This window comes from Pelodiscus sinensis, chromosome 2, assembly GCF_052426305.1.
Source record: "Pelodiscus sinensis isolate ZL-2025 chromosome 2, ASM5242630v1, whole genome shotgun sequence".
In the NCBI taxonomy this organism is placed as follows: Eukaryota; Metazoa; Chordata; order Testudines; family Trionychidae; genus Pelodiscus; species Pelodiscus sinensis.
In genome coordinates this window covers 1,713,661-1,735,523 of record NC_143053.1, presented here as the reverse complement: position 1 = coordinate 1,735,523, position 21,863 = coordinate 1,713,661, and the positions used below count along the sequence as shown (strand labels likewise).

At 69.7% G+C, this 21,863-nt stretch overlaps 1 protein-coding gene across 3 annotated transcripts; it reads right to left on the bottom strand.

Annotated features, from left to right (window-relative positions):
• Positions 1-471: 471 nt before the first annotated feature.
• Positions 472-20,975, bottom strand: GPAA1 (glycosylphosphatidylinositol anchor attachment 1). Of its 3 annotated transcripts, none has more exons than XM_089775902.1 (13): positions 20,817-20,975; positions 19,913-20,001; positions 19,560-19,739; positions 17,438-17,549; positions 15,649-15,796; positions 14,489-14,590; positions 14,189-14,385; positions 13,591-13,763; positions 12,050-12,203; positions 5,755-5,850; positions 5,241-5,437; positions 2,311-2,481; positions 472-1,088 (listed from the first exon to the last, which is right to left on the bottom strand). In XM_089775902.1, exons 2-13 carry the CDS (start codon positions 19,984-19,986, stop codon positions 845-847), a joined length of 1,848 nt encoding a protein of 615 aa, XP_089632028.1. In that variant the 5' UTR covers positions 19,987-20,001; positions 20,817-20,975; the 3' UTR covers positions 472-844. The 3 variants fall into 3 exon arrangements, 2 of the variants coding, with proteins under 2 accessions (XP_089632028.1, XP_089632027.1); XM_089775901.1 differs by having other exon boundaries at positions 474-1,088; positions 13,567-13,763; XR_016348591.1 differs by lacking the exon at positions 472-1,088 and adding an exon at positions 3,958-4,917 and having other exon boundaries at positions 2,344-2,481; positions 13,567-13,763.
• Positions 20,976-21,863: the final 888 nt, after the last annotated feature.

Sequence of the window (21,863 nt, the reverse complement as noted above, 5' to 3'; positions counted from 1 at the left end):
CCCCCCCCGCTACTCCCTCCCCCCCGGGCTACTCCACCCCCGCCCCCCCCCCCGCTACTCCCCCCCGCCCCTCCGGGCTACTCCACCCCCGCCCCCCCCCCCCCCGCTACTCCCCCCCGCCCCTCCGGGCTACTCCACCCCCGCCCCCCCCCCCGCTACTCCCCCCCGCCCCTCCGGGCTACTCCCCCCCCGCCCCCCCGGGCTACTCCACCCCCGCCCCCCCCGCGACGCCCCCCCCCGCTACTCCCTTCCTCCCCAGCCTGTGGCCCCCCCTCCAGTGTGAACTGGCTGCCCCGCCCCCCCCCCCCCCCCCCCCGTTCCCAGGCAGGCGCCTGCCGCCCCCCCGCCCCAGCCCCGCACCACCCCACGCGGCTGAAGGTTTTAACTTTATTTCAAGGAGCCTTCGCACCGACCCGCCAGGCTGCCCCGGGGCCGGGCCCTGCACAGCGCGGCCCCCCCCCCCCACGGGCTCTGCCCTGCTGCCCCCCCCCCCCAGCATCAGGCCGTCCAGCTGCCCCGGCCATGGGAACACCCGGCTCCTGCCCTGCCCGGCAGCTGCCACCCTCAGGCCCAGGCCCCAGTGTGCAAGGGCCACGCCCAGCCCAGCTCAGCTCAGAGCAGGCAGCCCAGGCCCCAAGGCCCAGGCGCCACTTTTCCAGCCACTGAGCACAAGGCCAGGGAACGGACCCCTGCTGCAGCACCCAGGACAGCACAGGGCTCCCTCTCCAGAATAAAGGCCCCAGACTCCAGTGAGGCTCCAGGGCCAGTCCCGGATCCTGGGATCCAGTGGCCAGGTGGGGGTCCAGTCAGCAGCCCCTCTGCTCCCAGGAGCTGCGGGGCCTGGCTACTTCCAGAAGAGAACGTTCCAGAGCAGCAGCCAGCAGGGGTAGACGAAGAGGGCGATGAAGGGGAAGACGATGGAGCCGTAGAGGTAGTGGTCCAGCAGGCCCTCGGCCACCGCCTGCAGGAAGAGCTGCCAGCACTCCAGCGCTGAGACCGGGTACTCGATCAGCTCCTGGTACAGGGCAATGCTGAGCAGGAGGGTGACAGCTGGTGTGACCAGGACCAAGAGCACTGCATAGAGATACCTGGGAGACAGACACAAGCAGGGGTCAAAGCAGCCAGCAGGCTAGGCAACTCCCAGTGCTGCTGCTAGCTCCCTCCAGCACCCCCTGCTGGCAGAGCCTGGGACTAGAGCAGCCAGGACCCCCCCCCCCCCCACACACACACACACAGCTCCCAGGACTCCGGCCCTACTCCCCCAGCAGGGGGTGTTATGAGAGGCTGGAGGGGACAGGAGCTCCCTACAGCACCCCCTGCTGGGAGAGGCTGGGACTAGAGCAGCCAGGACACCCCCCCCCCACACACACACACACAGCTCCCAGGACTCCCGCCCTACTCCCCCAGCAGGGGGTGTTATGAGAGGCTGGAGGGGACAGGAGCTCCCTACAGCACCCCCTGCTGGGAGAGCCTGGAACTAGAGCAGCCAGGACCCCCCCCCCCCCCCACACACACACACAGCTCCCAGGACTCCCGCCCTACTCCCCCAGCAGGGGGTGTTATGAGAGGCTGGAGGGGACAGGAGCTCCCTACAGCACCCCCTGCTGGGAGAGGCTGGGACTAGAGCAGCCAGGACCCCCCCCCCCCCCACACACACACACAGCTCCCAGGACTCCCGCCCTACTCCCCCAGCAGGGGGTGTTATGAGAGGCTGGAGGGGACAGGAGCTCCCTACAGCACCCCCTGCTGGCAGAGGCTGGTTGCAGAGAGACGACAAAGGGCAGCAGGAACGTGACATCCCCTAGTGCAGTGTTTCTCACCCAGTGGTACAGGTACGCTATGGGGTACTCGAGAAGTCTGGGGGGGGTGTCACCACCACTGAAATTTGGAGAAAACTGAGGTTTTGTTTTAAGCCTCACGGCGCTTTATTATTTTTGTCCTTTTTACACCCAAAATGGCATCGCCCGCCCAGCTACGATGAAGCTGTTTAAACAAATGTGTTGCAAAGGTAGAAAAAAGTCGTGTGTGTCTGAAAACTAGATACTGGGGGGTACTTATTTTTTTAAGGGGTACTTCATTAACCAAGGTTGAGAAACACTGCTCTAAGGAGCCCTGCGGGCATGGTCAGTCTGCCCTGAACTGGCTGTGAAAGCCTCCCAGAGATCCTGCCTGTGCCCAAGCCAGGACCCATCCCGGGGCAGAGCGACACCCCGCTTGGATGGGACTGGCCACAGAGCCCCTGCCACTCATGGCCAGGCCCGGATCAGGTGGCCATGGTGCCTCACGGGGAGGTGGGCAGGTGTCACTTACTTGGGGCCTTTGGGCTGGACGATGGCTGCAACAGGCACCATGGTGACAGCCAGCAGGAAGCCCAGGGAGAAGTTAATGAGAGCGATGCAGCCCAGCTGCATGGCCAAGTACAGCAGGGACAGCAGCTTAAGGGTCATCCAGCCACGTTCACTCCCACAGCCGGTCAGCACCCTGCAGAGCAGAGATATGGCTATCAGCCCTCCAGCTGCCTGCTAGCCCCATGACAAGGACTTAGACACAGGAGAAAAACAATGGGACCAACTTCTACAGCACCCTGTGACCTTCTCCATTCTTCCTTCCTACACAACGATATTTGGTTCTGTACAAAGTCATGAGGCGTCATGTGAAAATTCATAATATGCTGATCATTAGTGTCCTCGTAAAACGTGTGGCAACACTATGTAAAGTTAATAGAATCATGGGCATGGAAGGGAGCGCAAGAGGTCATGAGTCCAGCCCTTTGCACTCAAGGCAGGACTAAGTATCCCTGACAACTGTCTGTCCAACCTGCTCTAAACACCCCACTGATAGAAAAACCACAACCTCCCTGAGCAATTTATCCCAGTGTTTGAATACCCTAACAGGTAGGAATTTTTTCCTAATGTCCAAACTAAACCCCTCTACCTGCCATTTAAGCCCACTGCTGCTTGTCCTGTCATCAGAGGTCTGACCCAGTATGGCCGTTCTTATGTTCTAGAAAGCTTTTTTTCCCCTCTCTCTTCCTTGGAACAGCCGCCTTTGTTCTTGAAAACTGTCATGTCCCCTCTCAGTCTTCTCTTCTCCAGACTAAACAAGCCCAGTTCTTTCAGCCTTCCCTCATAGCTCACGTTCTCTAGACCTTTCATCGTTTTTGTTGCTCTTCTTTGGACCTTCTCCAAATTCTCCACATCTGTCCTGAAACGTGTCACTCAGAGGTTATGTCTACACTACAGGGGTTTTGCACAAAAAGTCATTTTTGCCCTAAACCCCACAGAGCGTCCCCACCTCAAGTGCGATTTTGCGCAAGAAAATGAACAGTAGAACAGCAGAACAGAGGGCTTTTTGCGGTGTAGGTTTACCTCTTTCTATGAGGAATAACTCCTTTTTGTGCAAGAATTCTTGTGCAAAAAGGTGTGTGGACGCTCAACAGGGGTTTCTTGCGCAAAAAAGAGTATCAGAGAAAGCACAGGGACTTTGATGGCTGTTCTGTGAATGGCCATCAGAGCTTTCTTGCGCAAGAGTGTCCGTGCAGTGTGGACGCTTTCTTACGCAAAAGCACATCACTTTTGCATGCGCTTTTAAGGTGTGGGCACGCTCTTGCGCAAGAAGTTTTTGCGGAAGATCTCTTCTGTAAAAAGCTTCTTGCACAAAATCCCTGCAGTGTAGACAAAGCCAGAGAGCACTGCAGCTGAGGGCTGGGCAGAGCAGAGCAGAATGACTTCTCCTGTCTTGCTCACAGCACTCCTGTTAATCCAACCCAGAATCATGTTTGCTTTATTGCAACAGCAGCACACTGTTGACTCATACAGGCGGCCCCTGACTTGTGATGCGATTAGTTCCAGGGGAAGCATCACAAGTTGAACCCTCATTTACGATAGGTGTCGTGCGCCGTCATAAATGCGGGACCGAGGACGTAAGTCGGGGGTTTTTGGCCCCTTTCACACTTACAAAAATGGTTGTAAGTGCGGGGGGTTGGAACTCGGGCGGTCACAAGCGGGGGGTTTCCTGTATTTTGTTTGTGATCCACTGTGACCGTCGGCTTGCTTTCTGCGGTACTCCTTCCTAGACAGCCACTTGTAAGAAGTCCATTATAAAAGTCCTTGGTATGACATTGCTGAAACACACTCCAGATTTAAAAGAGCACAACCCAGTTCCTCCAAGACAGGCCAGGTGTTGCCTCAAGACATCAACTGGGCTGTGGCCTGGCTGAGCACCACGCTGTGTCAGGGAAAAGGTGCAGCAGGAAACGTACACTGGGGCAGACACAGCTGAAAGCTCCTGCCCTGCAGACTCTGCCACCTGAACGCCAGCTGCAGATGGTTTTCAAAGAGAACTGCCATAAAGGGAGCAAACTCCCAGACCCTCTCTCCTCCCAGCAGAGCACGCGGAAGCCAAGGCAGCAGGTGTGGACTTCGCCAGCCAGACGGCCAGCCCATGTGCCGAAGAATCCTCCGGCTCAGTCAGCCTCTTAGTTCTTTGTGACCGCTTGTGGTTTTCACCCTTCCTTCCTCGTAATGACCTGACCCCTTCCTGCAGCGAATTCCTGTGTGTTACTGTTTTCTCTAACCCAGCGCGTCTGGCCCGGTGTTCGGGGAATGCCATTTGCGATAACAAGGCTTGTGCGCAGCATATTCCATTAATGCCACGCCAGCCTTTCTGTGGGCTCGTGTTGTCCTGCAGGAAAGGGCTGGGCAATGCAAGACCCACGTATGCAGGGGAAGTCGGGGACTGGGAATTGCTGGGGTCGCTCTGTTAGACAATTCACGAGGGATTGTTACATGCTGGAGCCACGTGCAGGCAGACCAGGAGTGGGGTTCTCCGGTGTCAAAGGTGCCCCAGGCTGGGGAACTGAGGGACACAGCTTCTTCAGCCGTCCAGATTGTACCGTGGGGATTGTCAGAGCGCCTCCTGCTGGGAGAGGCAGGGGCTGGAATTGACAGGGGCTAACCCCAGCCAGAGCCCTGCCCCGCCCCCCACAACACCTCCTGCTGGGAGAGGCAGGGGCCAGAGGTTCCTCTATGCCAGCCCCGTCTGGCCCCCCACAGCGCCCCCTGCTGGGAGAGGCAGGGGCCAGAGGTTCCTCTATGCCAGCCCCGTCTGGCCCCCCACAGCGCCCCCTGCTGGGAGAGAGGGCTCCAGAGTCATCGAGCCGGTGTTCCGGCTGCCCACTGACTTACTGGGCTCTGGCCCCCAGGGGATAGATCTAGTCCTGCCGCCCGGGTGGCACGTACCTGTGTGTGTTGTGCGGCAGCGCCAGGCCGGCCACGTAGATGGCAATGACCGTCAGCACCACGGCCTCTGCCTCGGAGACGGGGAAGTGCTGGGTGGCCACGTGCTGGCTCAGCACGGGCAGGAAGTAGAGGGTGAGGCCCGTGGCGTGGCAGATCAGCAGGGGCGGCATGAGGACGAGCAGGCTGGGCCGCGATGCCTGTGGGAACGGGGAGGGGCAGGGGGTGCTAAGCGGGGCCGCTGAAGCAGGGCCAGAGCCCAGCCCAACAAGCCTCACCCAGGGGGAATCCCAGCTGTTGGGGGCGGGGGACCCCAAATCTGCCTCCCTCCCACTGACCAGGCCAGCACCGTGGGAGGTCCCGGGCCCAGGTGCGCCGGGCGAGGCACGTTCTGGCACAGGCGGAGCCACGGGAACCTGCCGGGGCCCCAGAGCGTGGCCGGGTGGGAAGGAGGCAGCAGCCGCTCTCAGGCCTGGGGAGCTGTGAGCTGGCGCCAGCAGGGCCAGGGGCCCCTCACCTCTGTGGCGGCGGGGGCAGCGCCCGGGTCTCCATCGCAGAGCTGCTCCTCGGGGCCTGCGTCGCATTTACCCAGCTTCATCCACAGGTCGAGGGCGTGGGGCAGTCAAGGACACCAACAGGAGACGCCCACGTCGCTGGCCACACGGCACCCCCTTCCCTACGGGACCCTTGCGCTGGCCTGGCCACGGACAGACCCCCCGAGCGAGCGAGCCCCTCTCGGGCCCCCCCACGGACCCCCCTGGCCACGGACAGACCCCCCGAGCGAGCCCCTCTCGGGCCCCCCCACGGACCCCCCTGGCCACGGACAGACCCCCGAGCGAGCGAGCCCCTCTCGGGCCCCTGCACGGACCCCCCTGGCCACGGACAGACCCCCCCGAGTGAGCGAGCCCCTCTCGGGCCCCCCCACGGACCCCCCTGGCCACGGACAGACCCCCCGAGCGAGCGAGCCCCTCTCGGGCCCCTGCACTGACCCCCCTGGCCACGGACAGACCCCCGAGCGAGCGAGCCCCTCTCGGGCCCCTGCACTGACCCCCTGGCCACGGACAGACCCCCCGAGCGAGTGAGCCCCTCTCGGGCCCCCGCACTGACCCCCCTGGCCACGGACAGACCCCCCGAGCGAGCGAGCCCCTCTCGGGCCCCTGCACTGACCCCCCTGGCCACGGACAGACCCCCCGAGCGAGCGAGCCCCTCTCGGGCCCCTGCACTGACCCCCCTGGCCACGGACAGACCCCCCGAGCGAGCGAGCCCCTCTCGGGCCCCTGCACTGACCCCCCTGGCCACGGACAGACCCCCCGAGCGAGCGAGCCCCTCTCGGGCCCCCGCACTGACCCCCCTGGCCACGGACAGACCCCCCGAGCGAGCGAGCCCCTCTCGGGCCCCTGCACTGACCCCCCTGGCCACGGACAGACCCCCCGAGCGAGCGAGCCCCTCTCGGGCCCCTGCACTGACCCCCCTGGCCACGGACAGACCCCCCGAGCGAGCGAGCCCCTCTCGGGCCCCTGCACTGACCCCCCTGGCCACGGACAGACCCCCGAGCGAGCGAGCCCCTCTCGGGCCCCTGCACTGACCCCCCTGGCCACGGACAGACCCCCCGAGCGAGTGAGCCCCTCTCGGGCCCCCGCACTGACCCCCCTGGCCACGGACAGACCCCCCCGAGCGAGCGAGCCCCTCTCGGGCCCCTGCACTGACCCCCCTGGCCACGGACAGACCCCCCGAGCGAGTGAGCCCCTCTCGGGCCCCCGCACTGACCCCCCTGGCCACGGACAGACCCCCCGAGCGAACGAGCCCTTCACAGGCCCCCACACGGACCCCCCTGGCCACGGACAGACCCCCCGAGCGAGCGAGCCCCTCTCGGGCCCCTGCACTGACCCCCCTGGCCACGGACAGACCCCCCGAGCGAGTGAGCCCCTCTCGGGCCCCTGCACTGACCCCCCCTGGCCACGGACAGACCCCCCGAGCGAGCGAGCCCCTCTCGGGCCCCCACACGGACCCCCCTGGCCACGGACAGACCCCCCGAGCGAGCGAGCCCCTCTCGGGCCCCTGCACTGACCCCCCTGGCCACGGACAGACCCCCCGAGCGAGCGAGCCCTTCACAGGCCCCCACACGGACCCCCCTGGCCACGGACAGACCCCCCCGAGAGAGCGAGTCCTTCACAGGCCCCCACACGGACCCCCCTGGCCACGGACAGACCCCCCGAGTGAGCGAGTCCCTCTCGGGCCCCTGCACTGACCCCCCTGGCCACGGACAGACCCCCCGAGTGAGCGAGCCCCTCTCGGGCCCCTGCACTGACCCCCCTGGCCACGGACAGACCCCCGAGCGAGCGAGCCCCTCTCGGGCCCCCACACGGACCCCCCTGGCCACGGACAGACCCCCCGAGCGAGCGAGCCCCTCTCGGGCCCCTGCACTGACCCCCCTGGCCACGGACAGACCCCCCGAGCGAGCGAGCCCTTCACAGGCCCCCACACGGACCCCCCTGGCCACGGACAGACCCCCCGAGTGAGCGAGTCCCTCTCGGGCCCCTGCACTGACCCCCCTGGCCACGGACAGACCCCCCGAGTGAGCGAGTCCCTCTCGGGCCCCTGCACTGACCCCCCTGGCCACGGACAGACCCCCCGAGTGAGCGAGCCCTTCACAGGCCCCCACACGGACCCCCCTGGCCACGGACAGACCCCCCGAGTGAGCGAGTCCCTCTCGGGCCCCTGCACTGACCCCCCTGGCCACGGACAGACCCCCCGAGCGAGCGAGCCCCTCTCGGGCCCCTGCACTGACCCCCTGGCCACGGACAGACCCCCCGAGCGAGCGAGCCCCTCTCGGGCCCCTGCACTGACCCCCCCTGGCCACGGACAGACCCCCCGAGCGAGCGAGCCCCTCTCGGGCCCCCACACGGACCCCCCTGGCCACGGACAGACCCCCCGAGCAAGCGAGCCCCTCTCGGGCCCCTGCACTGACCCCCCTGGCCACGGACAGACCCCCCGAGCGAGTGAGCCCCTCTCGGGCCCCTGCACTGACCCCCCTGGCCACGGACAGACCCCCCGAGCGAGCGAGCCCCTCTCGGGCCCCTGCACTGACCCCCCTGGCCACGGACAGACCCCCCGAGCGAGCGAGCCCCTCTCGGGCCCCTGCACTGACCCCCCTGGCCACAGACAGACCCCCCGAGCGAGCGAACCCTTCACAGGCCCCCACACAGACCCCCCTGGCCACGGACAGACCCCCCGAGTGAGCGAGTCCCTCTCGGGCCCCTGCACTGACCCCCCTGGCCACGGACAGACCCCCCGAGCGAGCGAGCCCCTCTCGGGCCCCCGCACTGACCCCCCTGGCCACGGACAGACCCCCCCGAGCGAGCGAGCCCCTCTCGGGCCCCTGCACTGACCCCCCTGGCCACGGACAGACCCCCCGAGCGAGCGAGCCCCTCTCGGGCCCCTGCACTGACCCCCCTGGCCACGGACAGACCCCCCGAGTGAGCGAGTCCCTCTCGGGCCCCTGCACTGACCCCCCTGGCCACGGACAGACCCCCCGAGCGAGCGAGCCCCTCTCGGGCCCCTGCACTGACCCCCCTGGCCACGGACAGACCCCCCGAGCGAGCGAGCCCCTCTCGGGCCCCTGCACTGACCCCCCTGGCCACGGACAGACCCCCCGAGTGAGCGAGTCCCTCTCGGGCCCCTGCACTGACCCCCCTGGCCACGGACAGACCCCCCGAGCGAGTGAGCCCCTCTCGGGCCCCTGCACTGACCCCCCTGGCCACGGACAGACCCCCCGAGCGAGCGAGCCCCTCTCGGGCCCCTGCACTGACCCCCTGGCCACGGACAGACCCCCCGAGTGAGCGAGTCCCTCTCGGGCCCCTGCACTGACCCCCCTGGCCACGGACAGACCCCCCGAGCGAGCGAGCCCTTCACAGGCCCCCACACAGATCCCCCTGGCCACGGAGAGACCCCCCTGAGTGAGCGAGCCCCTCTCGGGCCCCTGCACTGACCCCCCTGGCCACGGACAGACCCCCCGAGCGAGTGAGCCCCTCTCGGGCCCCTGCACTGACCCCCCTGGCCACGGACAGACCCCCCGAGCGAGCGAGCCCCTCTCGGGCCCCTGCACTGACCCCCCTGGCCACGGACAGACCCCCCGAGCGAGCGAGCCCCTCTCGGGCCCCTGCACTGACCCCCCTGGCCACGGACAGACCCCCCGAGCGAGCGAGCCCCTCTCGGGCCCCTGCACTGACCCCCCTGGCCACGGTCAGACCCCCCGAGCGAGCGAGCCCCTCTCGGGCCCCTGCACTGACCCCCCTGGCCACGGACAGACCCCCCGAGCGAGCGAGCCCCTCTCGGGCCCCTGCACTGACCCCCCCTGGCCACGGACAGACCCCCCGAGCGAGCGAGCCCTTCACAGGCCCCCACACGGACCCCCCTGGCCACGGACAGACCCCCCGAGCGAGCGAACCCTTCACAGGCCCCCACACGGACCCCCCTGGCCACGGACAGACCCCCCGAGTGAGCGAGCCCCTCTCGGGCCCCCACATGGACCCCCCTGGCCACGGACAGACCCCCCGAGCGAGCGAGCCCCTCTCGGGCCCCCACACGGACCCCCCTGGCCACGGAGAGACCCCCCGAGCGAGCGAGCCCCTCTCGGGCCCCTGCACTGACCCCCCTGGCCACGGACAGACCCCCCGAGCGAGCGAGCCCCTCTCGGGCCCCTGCACTGACCCCCCTGGCCACGGACAGACCCCCCGAGCGAGCGAGCCCCTCTCGGGCCCCCACACGGACCCCCCTGGCCACGGACAGACCCCCCGAGCGAGCGAGCCCCTCTCGGGCCCCTGCACTGACCCCCCTGGCCACGGACAGACCCCCCGAGCGAGCGAGCCCCTCTCGGGCCCCTGCACTGACCCCCCTGGCCACGGACAGACCCCCCGAGCGAGCGAGCCCCTCTCGGGCCCCTGCACTGACCCCCCTGGCCACGGACAGACCCCCCGAGCGAGCGAGCCCCTCTCGGGCCCCTGCACTGACCCCCCTGGCCACGGACAGACCCCCCGAGCGAGCGAGCCCCTCTCGGGCCCCTGCACTGACCCCCCTGGCCACGGACAGACCCCCCGAGCGAGCGAGCCCCTCTCGGGCCCCTGCACTGACCCCCCTGGCCACGGACAGACCCCCCGAGCGAGCGAGCCCCTCTCGGGCCCCTGCACTGACCCCCCTGGCCACGGACAGACCCCCCGAGCGAGCGAGCCCTTCACAGGCCCCCACACAGATCCCCCTGGCCACGGACAGACCCCCCGAGCGAGCGAGCCCCTCTCGGGCCCCTGCACTGACCCCCCTGGCCACGGACAGACCCCCCGAGCGAGCGAGCCCCTCTCGGGCCCCTGCACTGACCCCCCTGGCCACGGACAGACCCCCCGAGCGAGCGAGCCCCTCTCGGGCCCCTGCACTGACCCCCCTGGCCACGGACAGACCCCCCGAGCGAGCGAGCCCCTCTCGGGCCCCTGCACTGACCCCCCTGGCCACGGACAGACCCCCGAGCGAGCGAGCCCCTCTCGGGCCCCTGCACTGACCCCCCTGGCCACGGACAGACCCCCCGAGCGAGCGAGCCCTTCACAGGCCCCCACACGGACCCCCCTGGCCACGGACAGACCCCCCGAGTGAGCGAGTCCCTCTCGGGCCCCTGCACTGACCCCCCTGGCCACGGACAGACCCCCCGAGCGAGCGAGCCCCTCTCGGGCCCCTGCACTGACCCCCCCTGGCCACGGACAGACCCCCCGAGCGAGCGAGCCCCTCTCGGGCCCCCGCACTGACCCCCCTGGCCACGGACAGACCCCCCGAGCGAGTGAGCCCCTCTCGGGCCCCCGCACTGACCCCCCTGGCCACGGACAGACCCCCCGAGCGAGCGAGCCCTTCACAGGCCCCCACACAGATCCCCCTGGCCACGGACAGACCCCCCGAGCGAGCGAGCCCCTCTCGGGCCCCTGCACTGACCCCCCTGGCCACGGACAGACCCCCCGAGCGAGCGAGCCCCTCTCGGGCCCCTGCACTGACCCCCCTGGCCACGGACAGACCCCCCGAGCGAGCGAGCCCCTCTCGGGCCCCTGCACTGACCCCCCTGGCCACGGACAGACCCCCCGAGCGAGGGAGCCCCTCTCGGGCCCCTGCACTGACCCCCCTGGCCACGGACAGACCCCCCGAGCGAGCGAGCCCCTCTCGGGCCCCTGCACTGACCCCCCTGGCCACGGACAGACCCCCCGAGCGAGCGAGCCCCTCTCGGGCCCCTGCACTGACCCCCCTGGCCACGGTCAGACCCCCCGAGCGAGCGAGCCCCTCTCGGGCCCCTGCACTGACCCCCCTGGCCACGGACAGACCCCCCGAGCGAGCGAGCCCCTCTCGGGCCCCTGCACTGACCCCCCTGGCCACGGACAGACCCCCCGAGCGAGCGAGCCCTTCACAGGCCCCCACACGGACCCCCCTGGCCACGGACAGACCCCCGAGCAAGCGAGCCCTTCACAGGCCCCCACACGGACCCCCCTGGCCACGGACAGACCCCCCGAGCGAGCGAGCCCCTCTCGGGCCCCCACACGGAACCCCCCTGGCCACGGACAGACCCCCGAGCGAGCGAGCCCCTCTCGGGCCCCTGCACTGACCCCCCTGAGCAAGCCAGCCCCTCATGAGGACCCAGGCTGGGCAGAGGGCAGTGGTGGCGTTGCACAGCGGGGAGGGGTCCCCTCCTGCCAGCCTGGTTAGCGCACCGCTACCCCAGTGGGGCAGGGTGGCGCAGTCCAGGGCCCTGCCGGGAAACACCGGCCCCCCCCAGCGGGCCCGGATATCTTGAGGACGAGGACGAGGATGAGGAAGCCGAAGGCCGGCATGTAGACGCCGATGGAGACGAAGCGGGCGAGCGAGGGCAGCAGGTAGAAGAAGTAGGACTGGTGCAGCCGCTCCAGCAGGTTGTTCAGCTTGCGGAACATCCCCTCCAGCGTCCTGCGGGGCAGTGGCCTCAGCCGGGCAGGGGGCACCAGCCTCCCCCCGGGGTGGCAGCGCCCGAGAAGGGGGCAGCCGCCCAGCCCCACACTGAGCTAGCGCAGCATCCCCTAAGCCCCTCAGTCCTGACCCGCTGCCCTCCCCCCGGGGTCCTCCATACCCTCTGGCCTCCCCAGTGCCACCCCAGGCTCCCCCATGCCCCTCAGCCCTCCCCCCGGGGTCCTCCATACCCCGCGGCCCCCCCAGTGCCACCCCAGGCTCCCCCATGCCCCTCAGCCCTCCCCCCGGGGTCCTCCATACCCCGCGGCCCCCCCAGTGCCACCCCAGGCTCCCCCATGCCCCTCAGCCCTCCCCCCGGGGTCCTCCATACCCTCTGGCCTCCCCAGTGCCACCCCAGGCTCCCCCATGCCCCTCAGCCCTCCCCCCGGGGTCCTCCATACCCCGCGGCCCCCTCAGTGCCCCTCCAAGCTCCCCCATACCCCTCAGCCCTCCCCCCGGGGTCCTCCATACCCCGCGGCCCCCTCAGTGCCCCTCCAGGCTCCCCCATGCCCCTCAGCCCTCCCCCCTGGGTCCTCCATACCCCGCGGCCTCCCCAGTGCCACCCCAGGCTCCCCCATGCCCCTCAGCCCTCCCCCCTGGGTCCTCCATACCCTCTGGCCTCCCCAGTGCCACCCCAGGCTCCCCCATGCCCCTCAGCCCTCCCCCCTGGGTCCTCCATACCCCGCGGCCTCCCCAGTGCCACCCCAGGCTCCCCCATGCCCCTCAGCCCTCCCCCCGGGGTCCTCCATACCCCGCGGCCTCCCCAGTGCCACCCCAGGCTCCCCCATGCCCCTCAGCCCTCCCCCCTGGGTCCTCCATACCCCGCGGCCTCCCCAGTGCCACCCCAGGCTCCCCCATGCCCCTCAGCCCTCCCCCCGGGGTCCTCCATACCCCGCGGCCCCCTCAGTGCCACCCCAGGCTCCCCCATGCCCCTCAGCCCTCCCCCCGGGGTCCTCCATACCCCGCGGCCCCCCCAGTGCCACCCCAGGCTCCCCCATGCCCCTCAGCCCTCCCCCCTGGGTCCTCCATACCCTGTGGCCCCCACACTGCCACCCCAGGCTCCCCCATGCCCCTCAGCCCTCCCCCCGGCATCCTCCATACCCTGTGGCCCCCTCAGTGCCACCCCAGGCTCCCCCATGCTCCTCAGCCCTCCCCCCGGGGTCCTCCATACCCTGTGGCCCCCACACTGCCACCCCATGCCCCTCAGTCCTGACCCGCAGCCTGCCCCGCCCCGAGCTCAGCTGGTGCTCCCAGTCCTGACGCTGCCCCCACTGCCCCACCAGCCCCGGCTCGCTGGGTCCCGGCCCCGCAGGGCGCTACTCACTTGCCCACGGTGCCCATGTCGTACTTGTACTGCCGGAAGCTGTTGATGCCGCGCAGGGTGATGGCCTCGATGTGGTAGCGCAGGAAGAGGCCGTGGTCGCCCTGGGGCCGGCCGGAGCCCTGCTTCAGCACCATGAGCAGCAGGGTCTGCAGGCTGTGCACGTAGGCCGGCACCGTGTCCCAGTCCGTGCGCTGCAGCTGCAGGGCAGAGAGTCAGGCCCTGCCCTCCCGGAGCCCAGGGGGCGAGAGCAAGGAGGCAGCGGGGTGGGAATGCAACACTGGGGGAGAAAAGAAACCTGCGCCCCCCCCACCCTGGCCGGAGCCAGCCCTGCCCGCCCCCCCCTCCCCCCTCCGCCCGCCCTGGCTGGAGCCAGCCCTGCCCGCCCCCCCGCCCTGGCTGGAGCCAGCCCAGCCCTCCCCCCCCACCTGCCCTGGCCGGAGCCAGCCCTGCCCGCCCCCCCTCCCCCCTCCGCCCGCCCTGGCTGGAGCCAGCCCTGCCCGCCCCCCCGCCCTGGCTGGAGCCAGCCTGGCCCTCCCCCCCTCCCTGGAGCCAGCCCTGTCCCCCCCCCCCCCCGCTTCCCCCCACCTTGGACAGAGCCAGCCCTGCCCCGCCCCCGGCTCACCTTGCCCTGGACGGTGCACAGCAGCCCGTTCTTCTGGCAGAAGGCGTAGAAGAGGTTGACCAGGTCCAGGTTGGGCAGCTGCCCGTTCAGCCCCTCCACGGCCACGTCGAAGCTGGTGACCACGTCGCTGCTCAGCTCCAGCGAGACGGCTGCCTGGACGGCCCCGGCCCGGCCCAGCGAGCCCGAGGAGCGCACCTCTGCGGGCACAGGGCAGCTCAGAGCCGCAGCGCGGGCACCACACGCCCGGGCCCTCCGGGGACAGCCAGGCCCGCCCCTCCCCTCCCCGGGCCCCGCCCTCACCGGTGATGTTCACGTCGTGGTAGGCCTCCAGCCAGGCCTCCATGCCAATCAGGTCGTGCTCGTTCACCAGGAAGATGATGTCCTTGGCCCAGTAAATCTGACCTGCAGGCAGAGCGCGGCCCGGTCAGCGAGGGCCAGGCCCCGAGGAGCAGCACAGCCCTGGGGGCCCAGGCCAGCCGGGTCAGCCGCACCCCAGGATCTCCAAGGGGGGGAGCTGACTCAGAGGTGTCTGATCTGACCAATCACCCAGCCCAACAGCCTAGGAACCCCTCACCCGGCCACGGGGGACCTGACACGGCCCCGGGGACCCCCCCACCCGGCCACGGGGACCCCCCCACCCGGCCACGGGGGACCTGACACGGCCCCGGGGACCCCCCCCACCCGGCCACGGGGGACCTGACACGGCCCCGGCCACCCCCCCCCACCCGGCCACGGGGGAACTGACACGGCCCCGGGCACCCCCCCCCACCCGGCCACGGGGGAACTGACACGGCCCCGGGCACCCCCCCCCACCCGGCCACGGGGGAACTGACACGGCCCCGGGCACCCCCCCCCACCCGGCCACGGGGGAACTGACACGGCCCCGGGCACCCCCCCACCCGGCCACGGGGGACCTGACACGGCCCCGGGGACCCCCCCCCCCCCGGCCCCCACCCGGCCACGGGGGACCTGACACGGCCCCGGGGACCCCCTCACCCGGCCACGGGGGACCTGACACGGCCCCGGCCACCCCCCCCCACCCGGCCACGGGGGAACTGACACGGCCCCGGGCACCCCCCCCCACCCGGCCACGGGGGAACTGACACGGCCCCGGGCACCCCCCCCACCCGGCCACGGGGGAACTGACACGGCCCCGGGGACCCCCTCACCCGGCCACGGGGGACCTGACACAGCCCCGGGGACCCCCTCACCCGGCCACGGGGGACCTGACACAGCCCCGGGGACCCCCTCACCCGGCCACGGGGGACCTGACACAGCCCCGGGCACCCCCCCCACCCGGCCACGGGGGACCTGACACAGCCCCAGGGACCCCCTCACCCAGCCACAGGGGACCTGACACAGCCCCGGGGACCCCCTCATTGGGCCTGGCAGAGGCCTGCACGCTCCACACAGGTGTACCTGCCCCGGCAGCTCCCTGCCCCTCCCACGGCCCCACTCACCGCGGAAGTAGGAGGCCAGGGCCAGCATGAGCCCCACCGCTTGGCTGTTGTGCTGCCCGGGGCCGCAGGGCACGCTCAGGACCAAGGACTCCGTGCTGGCCGCCCGCGGGGCCCGCAGGATCCCATACACGTTCGTGCCCTTCACCATCTGCAGGAGGGAGCTGGGACTCAGCGGGACCCAGCCCAGCCACACGAGCTGGGGCTTGGCAGGGGCCAAACCCAGCCCCCTGGTGCCTGCCAGGAGGCCAGGGCAGGGGGCAGAGCAGGGGGGAGGAGGGGGTCAAGGCTGGGGGCAGCAGGGGGCCAGTGTCTGTGTGCAGAACGGCTTTGGTCACGCACCAGTCTGTGTGGGGGCTGGTGGGTGAGGGCTCCGGCTGTGGGCGCCCGGGTGGGGTGAGATGAGGGGCCAGGTGAGAGGCGCTTCATCACGGCTGCTGCAGCTCCAGTGGGCACAGCCAGGGAGGGCGCCAGCCCCCCAGCCGGGCAGGGCCAGGCAAGGCGGGGCCGGGGGGAGGGCGCCAGCCCCCCAGCCGGGCAGGGCCAGGCAAGGCGGGGCCAGGGGGAGGGCGCCAGCCCCCCAGCCAGGCAGGGCCAGGCAAGGCGGGGCCGGGGGGAGGGCGCCAGCCCCCCAGCCGGGCAGGGCCAGGCAAGGCGGGGCCAGGGGGAGGGCGCCAGCCCCCCAGCCGGGCAGGGCCAGGCAAGGCGGGGCCGGGGGAGGGCGCCAGCCCCCCAGCCGGGCAGGGCCAGGCAAGGAGGGGCCGGGGGGAGGGCGCCAGCCCCCCAGCCGGGCAGGGCCAGGCAAGGAGGGGCCGGGGGGAGGGCGCCAGCCCCCCAGCCGGGCAGGGCCAGGCAAGGCAGGGCCGGGGGGAGGGGGCCAGCCCCCCAGCCGGGCAGGGCCAGGCAAGGCGGGGCCGGGGGAGGGCGCCAGCCCCCCAGCCGGGCAGGGCCAGGCAAGGCGGGGCCGGGGGGAGGGCGCCAGCCCCCCAGCCGGGCAGGGCCAGGCAAGGCAGGGCCGGGGGGAGGGGGCCAGCCCCCTAGCCGGGCAGGGCCAGGCAAGGCGGGGCCAGGGGGAGGGCGCCAGCCCCCCAGCCGGGCAGGGCCAGGCAAGGCGGGGCCGGGGGGAGGGCGCCAGCCCCCCAGCCGGGCAGGGCCAGGCAAGGCGGGGCCGGGGGAGGGAACCAGGCCCCCAGCAGCAGCTGCTCTGGGGAAGCGCTGGGATGGGTGCCATGGCGGGGCCGCTCTGCGCTGGGGCAGCCCTGGCAGGTGGCTGCATGGCGGGCTGAAGGGCTGTGGGGAGCCCTGCGCTGGGATAGCCGAGGGGGTGGGGCTGGGCTGGGCTTGCTTGGCTCCCGCCTTCTGCCCTGTGACCAGCCAGGGCCCTCAAGCAGGCTTCCCTGGGGGCTGGGCACGTGGGCGGCTGCTCAGGGGATTCCATGCTGCTCATCAGCAGGGTGCCCATAGCTAGGTTCGTGTTTCTCCTGGCGGTGCACATCCCCACAGGCCTCGGTGCAAATAGCAACATTATTCCGCCCCTGGATGGAAGAGAACACTGCCCTGCCTGCTGTCAGCTGCTCGGCTCAGGTCACCCTTTTCTGTGAGCAGACCTGCGGAGCTAATGAGCGGCCAGAGCCCTGAGCAGCTCCATGGCTGTGGGGGGTGCCGGCCTGTTGAGTGCAGGGGTCACGGACCTCGATCCACAGCTCTCCGTGCTGCACTGGCTGGGCCCTCCCCCCGGGGCGGGGATGGGGCAGCTCCCAGGGACCGCAGGCCTGGCCGCTCCAACACGTACGTATCTCTCACGTGTCTCGTCAGGGAAGGGCAGCGTGCGGGAGAACGGCTGCTTATAGACCTCCAGGCCCAGGTTCCACATGGTCTTCTCCAGCCAGGCCACAGGGATGCCCCTGGAAAAGGAGACAGGAAGAGTGAGGGGCTGGAATGGAGCCCTCTTGCCTGGAAGGGGACTGGCTGCACTAGAGCCCAGCAAAGCCCAGATCCCGGGCCCATGCGGTGCCTGCTTCTCACACCATGGGCCAGACACGCCCGGAGCCTCCCCGCAGTGCCACTGCCCTGCCTTCCGCACTCAGATACCCCAGCAGAGCCGCAAGGAGGCTCCTCCATTAGCACCTAGAGCCGGGCAACTCAGCACGCGGCCCACGGGCACTTTGGGTTTACGCGGGGCTCATCACGTGGCCCGGGAGTGGGACCCTCTGAACGCGGCCTCCACAGGGAGCACAGCGCTGAGTCAGCGTAAAGGTCTCCCGCTGAGCTGCGCGTTAGTAGTTCCATTCCCGGGCTGCCATTGCTCGCTGAAAGTGCTGCCCTGTGCCTGGGAATCGGGTTGATGTTGCATTGCAGAGCTGACTCAAATGGGGCCTGCGTGTTGTGCAGTCCCGCCTTAATCTGTGTACTCATGCCCCTCAGTGTGAAAGAAGCTATTTGCATATATTTGCATGTCTATGCAACCACACTTAAGTTGCAGCCTTCGGCATGTGTTGTGACTATCACGGTGGCCCCCGGGGCTTCCAAAGTTGAGTAGCCCTGACCTAGAAACTACAAGTCCCAGCATGCAGTGCACTGCCTAGAACACTGAATGCTGGGCGCTGGCCGGACACCCCTGTGTTGTTATGGTCTAGCTACAGAGAATAGCTATTAACGGTTCAGGGCAGAACAAGCGGGGCTCTGCAGGGTCCGTTTTGGACCCGGTTCTGTTCAGTATCTTCATCAACGATTTAGATATTGGCACAGAGAGGACGCTTTTTAAGTTTGCAGATGATCCCAAGCTGGGAGGGGTTGTGAGTGCTTTGGAGGATGGGTCAGAATTCAAAATGACCTGGACAAACTGGAGAAACGGTCTGAGGTGACCAGGATGAAGTTTAATAAGGACAAATGCAAAGTGCTCCACTTAGGGAGGAACAAGCAGTTTCTCACGCACAGAATGGGCAACGACCGTCTAGGAAGGAGTCCTGCACAAAGGGATTTAGAAGTCCGAGCGGACCACAAGCTAAAGATGAGTCGACAATGTGATACTGTGGCAAAAACAGCAAACATGATTCTGGGATGCATCTGTAACCACCAACAGGCGGAATGGAACCTGGGACCTCTGAAGCAGAGTATAGGAGCCTCTACCTTCTGAGCTGAAAGCCAGCTGGCTCCCAGCCTGTGCTGTAGAGGTCTCTTGGTCTTAACTGCTGCTGTGGGCTAGGCACCACTTGCACTGCTCAGTAACACACTAGGTGTGTGGGTTACACATTAACAGGAGTGTTGTGCGCCAGACAGGAGAAGTCATTCTTCCATTCTACTCTGTACTGCACTACTTAGGCCTCAGTTGGAGCGCTGTGTCCAGTTCTGGGCACCACATTTCAAGAAGATGCAGAGAAACTGGAGAAGGTCCAAAGAGCAATACAAATGACGAAAGATCTAGAGAACATGAGCGATGAGGGAAGACTGAAGGAACTGGGCCTGCTTAGCTTGGAAAAGAGAAGACAGAGGGGACATGAGAGCAGCGCTCAAGTACCTAAAAGGGTGTCACAAGGAGGAGGAAGAAAACTTGTTCTCCTTGGCTTCTGAGGACAGGACAAGCAGCAATGGGCTTAAACTGCAGCCAGGGAGGTTTAGGTCGGATATTAGGAAAAACTTCCTGTCGGGGTGGTGAAACACGGGAATAAATTGCCCAGGCAGGTTGTGGAGTCTCCATCTCTGGAGATATGTAAGAGCAGGCTGGACAGACCCGTCAGGGATGGTCTAGATGGTCCTGCCGTGAGGGCCGGGCCTGGACTTGATGCCTCACGAGGTCCCTTCCCGGTCTAGGATTCTGAGAGTCCATGATTAGAAAGGCACCTGGTGATGAGGGCCCCCCTCAGAGCAGTGCTTGGCCTGTGGCCTGCTGGCTGGGGCGACAGGCTTCCACTCACCCCACCTTCTTCTTGTGGCCAGCGAACTCGCGGGCGTAGGAGAGCGCCCTCTCGCCGAACACAAACTGCTCCTCCACCATGGTGGAGCCCATGGCGTTCTCCGACATGTAGGTGCGCAGGGTGAAGGGCGACGAGGCCAGGCCCAGGAACCAGCCCAGCCCCGCCAGGTAGCTGAGGATGCTGCAGACAGGAGACACCAGGGTGAAACCCCACGAGACAAGGGGCCAGGTCGCACGGGGGGGCCAGGAGCAGAGAACTGGGGGGTCATGGCTCTACCCCCAGCAGTGCTCCCTGGGGACAAGGGGGGAGCAGCAGACACCTGCCCACGGGGCCCGGCGGGGGGGCGCACTCACCAGAGCGGGGTGTTGAGGCGCAGGACGAGCCGGGACAGCGCCCGCCGGCGGTACGGGTCCGACAGGAGCCCCATGGCGGGGCCGGGTCGCTGCGGAGAGAAGGGCCTTGGTAGCGGACGGTGCGGCCCCGCCTCCCCCTGCCGCCCGGGCACGATCCCCGGCCATGGGGCACCCCCGGCCCCGCCCAAGGGGCACCCCCCCAGCCCCGCCCCCCCGGCCATGGGGCACCCCCGGCCCCGCCCAAGGGGCACCCCCCCAACCCCGCCCCCCCGGCCCCGCCCAAGGGGCACCCCCCCAACCCCGCCCCCCCCCCGGCCATGGGGCACCCCCAGCCCCGCCCCCCGCTCCAAGGGGCACCCCCCAGCCCCGCCCCCCTGGCCATGGGGCACCCCCGGCCCCGGCCATGGGGCACCCCCCAACCCCGCCCCCCCGGCCATGGGGCACCCCCAGCCCCGCCCCCCGCCCAAGGGGCACCCCCCAGCCCCGCCCCCCTGGCCATGGGGCACCCCCGGCCCCGCCCAAGGGGCACCCCCCAGCCCCAACCCCCCCGGCCATGGGGCACCCCCAGCCCCGCCCCCCGCCCGGGGGCACCCCCCAGCCCCGCCCCCCTGGCCATGGGGCACCCCCGGCCCCGCCCAAGGGGCACCCCCCAGCCCCGCCCCCCTGGCCATGGGGCACCCCCGGCCCCGCCCAAGGGGCACCCCCCAGCCCCGCCCCCCTGGCCATGGGGCACCCCCCCGACGTGCCAAGGACCGCCCGTCCACGGGGCTCGCGCTCTACGGGGGGGGGGCCGCAGGTTGACCCCCCCGGCCGGGCTCGCGCTCTACGGGGGGGGGCCGCAGGTTGACCCCCCCGGCCGGGCTCGCGGGGGGGGGGGTCGAGCTCCCCCCCCCCCCGCTCTTACCTGGCGCGCAGGGCCCAGGCCGCCCGGCAGAGCAATCGAGCCCAGAGCCGCCGATGGGCCGGGGCGTAGGGTGCGCGCGCAGCGCACGTGCCTCGTCCCACGGCTCGGCCCGGGGCGGGGCCACCCCGTCCGGCAGGGCAGCAGGGAGCGCGCGTGCAGAGAGGGAGGGGGCGGGGGGTGTGCAGGCGAGGGGGCGGGGGTGCAGGCAGGGGGCGGGGCGTGTGCAGGGAGGAGGGCGGGGGTGCAGGCAGGGGGCGGGGTGTGTGCAGGGAGGAGGGGCGGGGTGGGTGCAGGGAGGAGGGTGGGGGTGCAGGCAGGGGGCGGGGTGTGTGCAGGGAGGAGGGCGGGGGTGCAGGCAGGGGGCGGGGTGTGTGCAGGGAGGAGGGGCGGGGTGGGTGCAGGGAGGAGGGTGGGGGTGCAGGCAGGGGGCGGGGCGTGTGCAGGGAGGAGGGCGGGGGTGCAGGCAGGGGGCGGGGTGTGTGCAGGGAGGAGGGTGGGGGTGCAGGCAGGGGGCGGGGCGTGTGCAGGGAGGAGGGCGGGGGTGCAGGCAGGGGGCGGGGCGTGTGCAGGGAGGAGGGCGGGGGTGCAGGCAGGGGGCGGGGTGTGTGCAGGGAGGAGGGGCGGGGTGGGTGCAGGGAGGAGGGTGGGGGTGCAGGCAGGGGGCGGGGTGTGTGCAGGGAGGAGGGTGGGGGTGCAGGCAGGGGGCGGGGTGTGTGCAGGCAGGGGGCGGGGTGTGTGCAGGGAGGAGGGCAGGGGTGCAGGCAGGAGGGTGGGGTGTGTGCAGGCAGGGGGCGGGGTGTGTGCAGGCAGGGAGGAGGGTGGGGGTGCAGGCAGGGGGCGAGGGGTGTGCAGGCAGGGGGCGGGGTGCGTGCAGGGAGGGGGGCAGGGGTGCAGGCAGGGAGGAGGGTGTGTGCAGGGAGGAAGGTGGGGGTGCAGGCAGGGGGCGGGGTGTGTGCAGGGAGGAGGCGGGGTGTGTGCAGGGAGGAAGGTGGGGGTGCAGGCAGGGGGCAGGGTGTGTGCAGGGAGGAAGGTGGGGGTGCAGGCAGG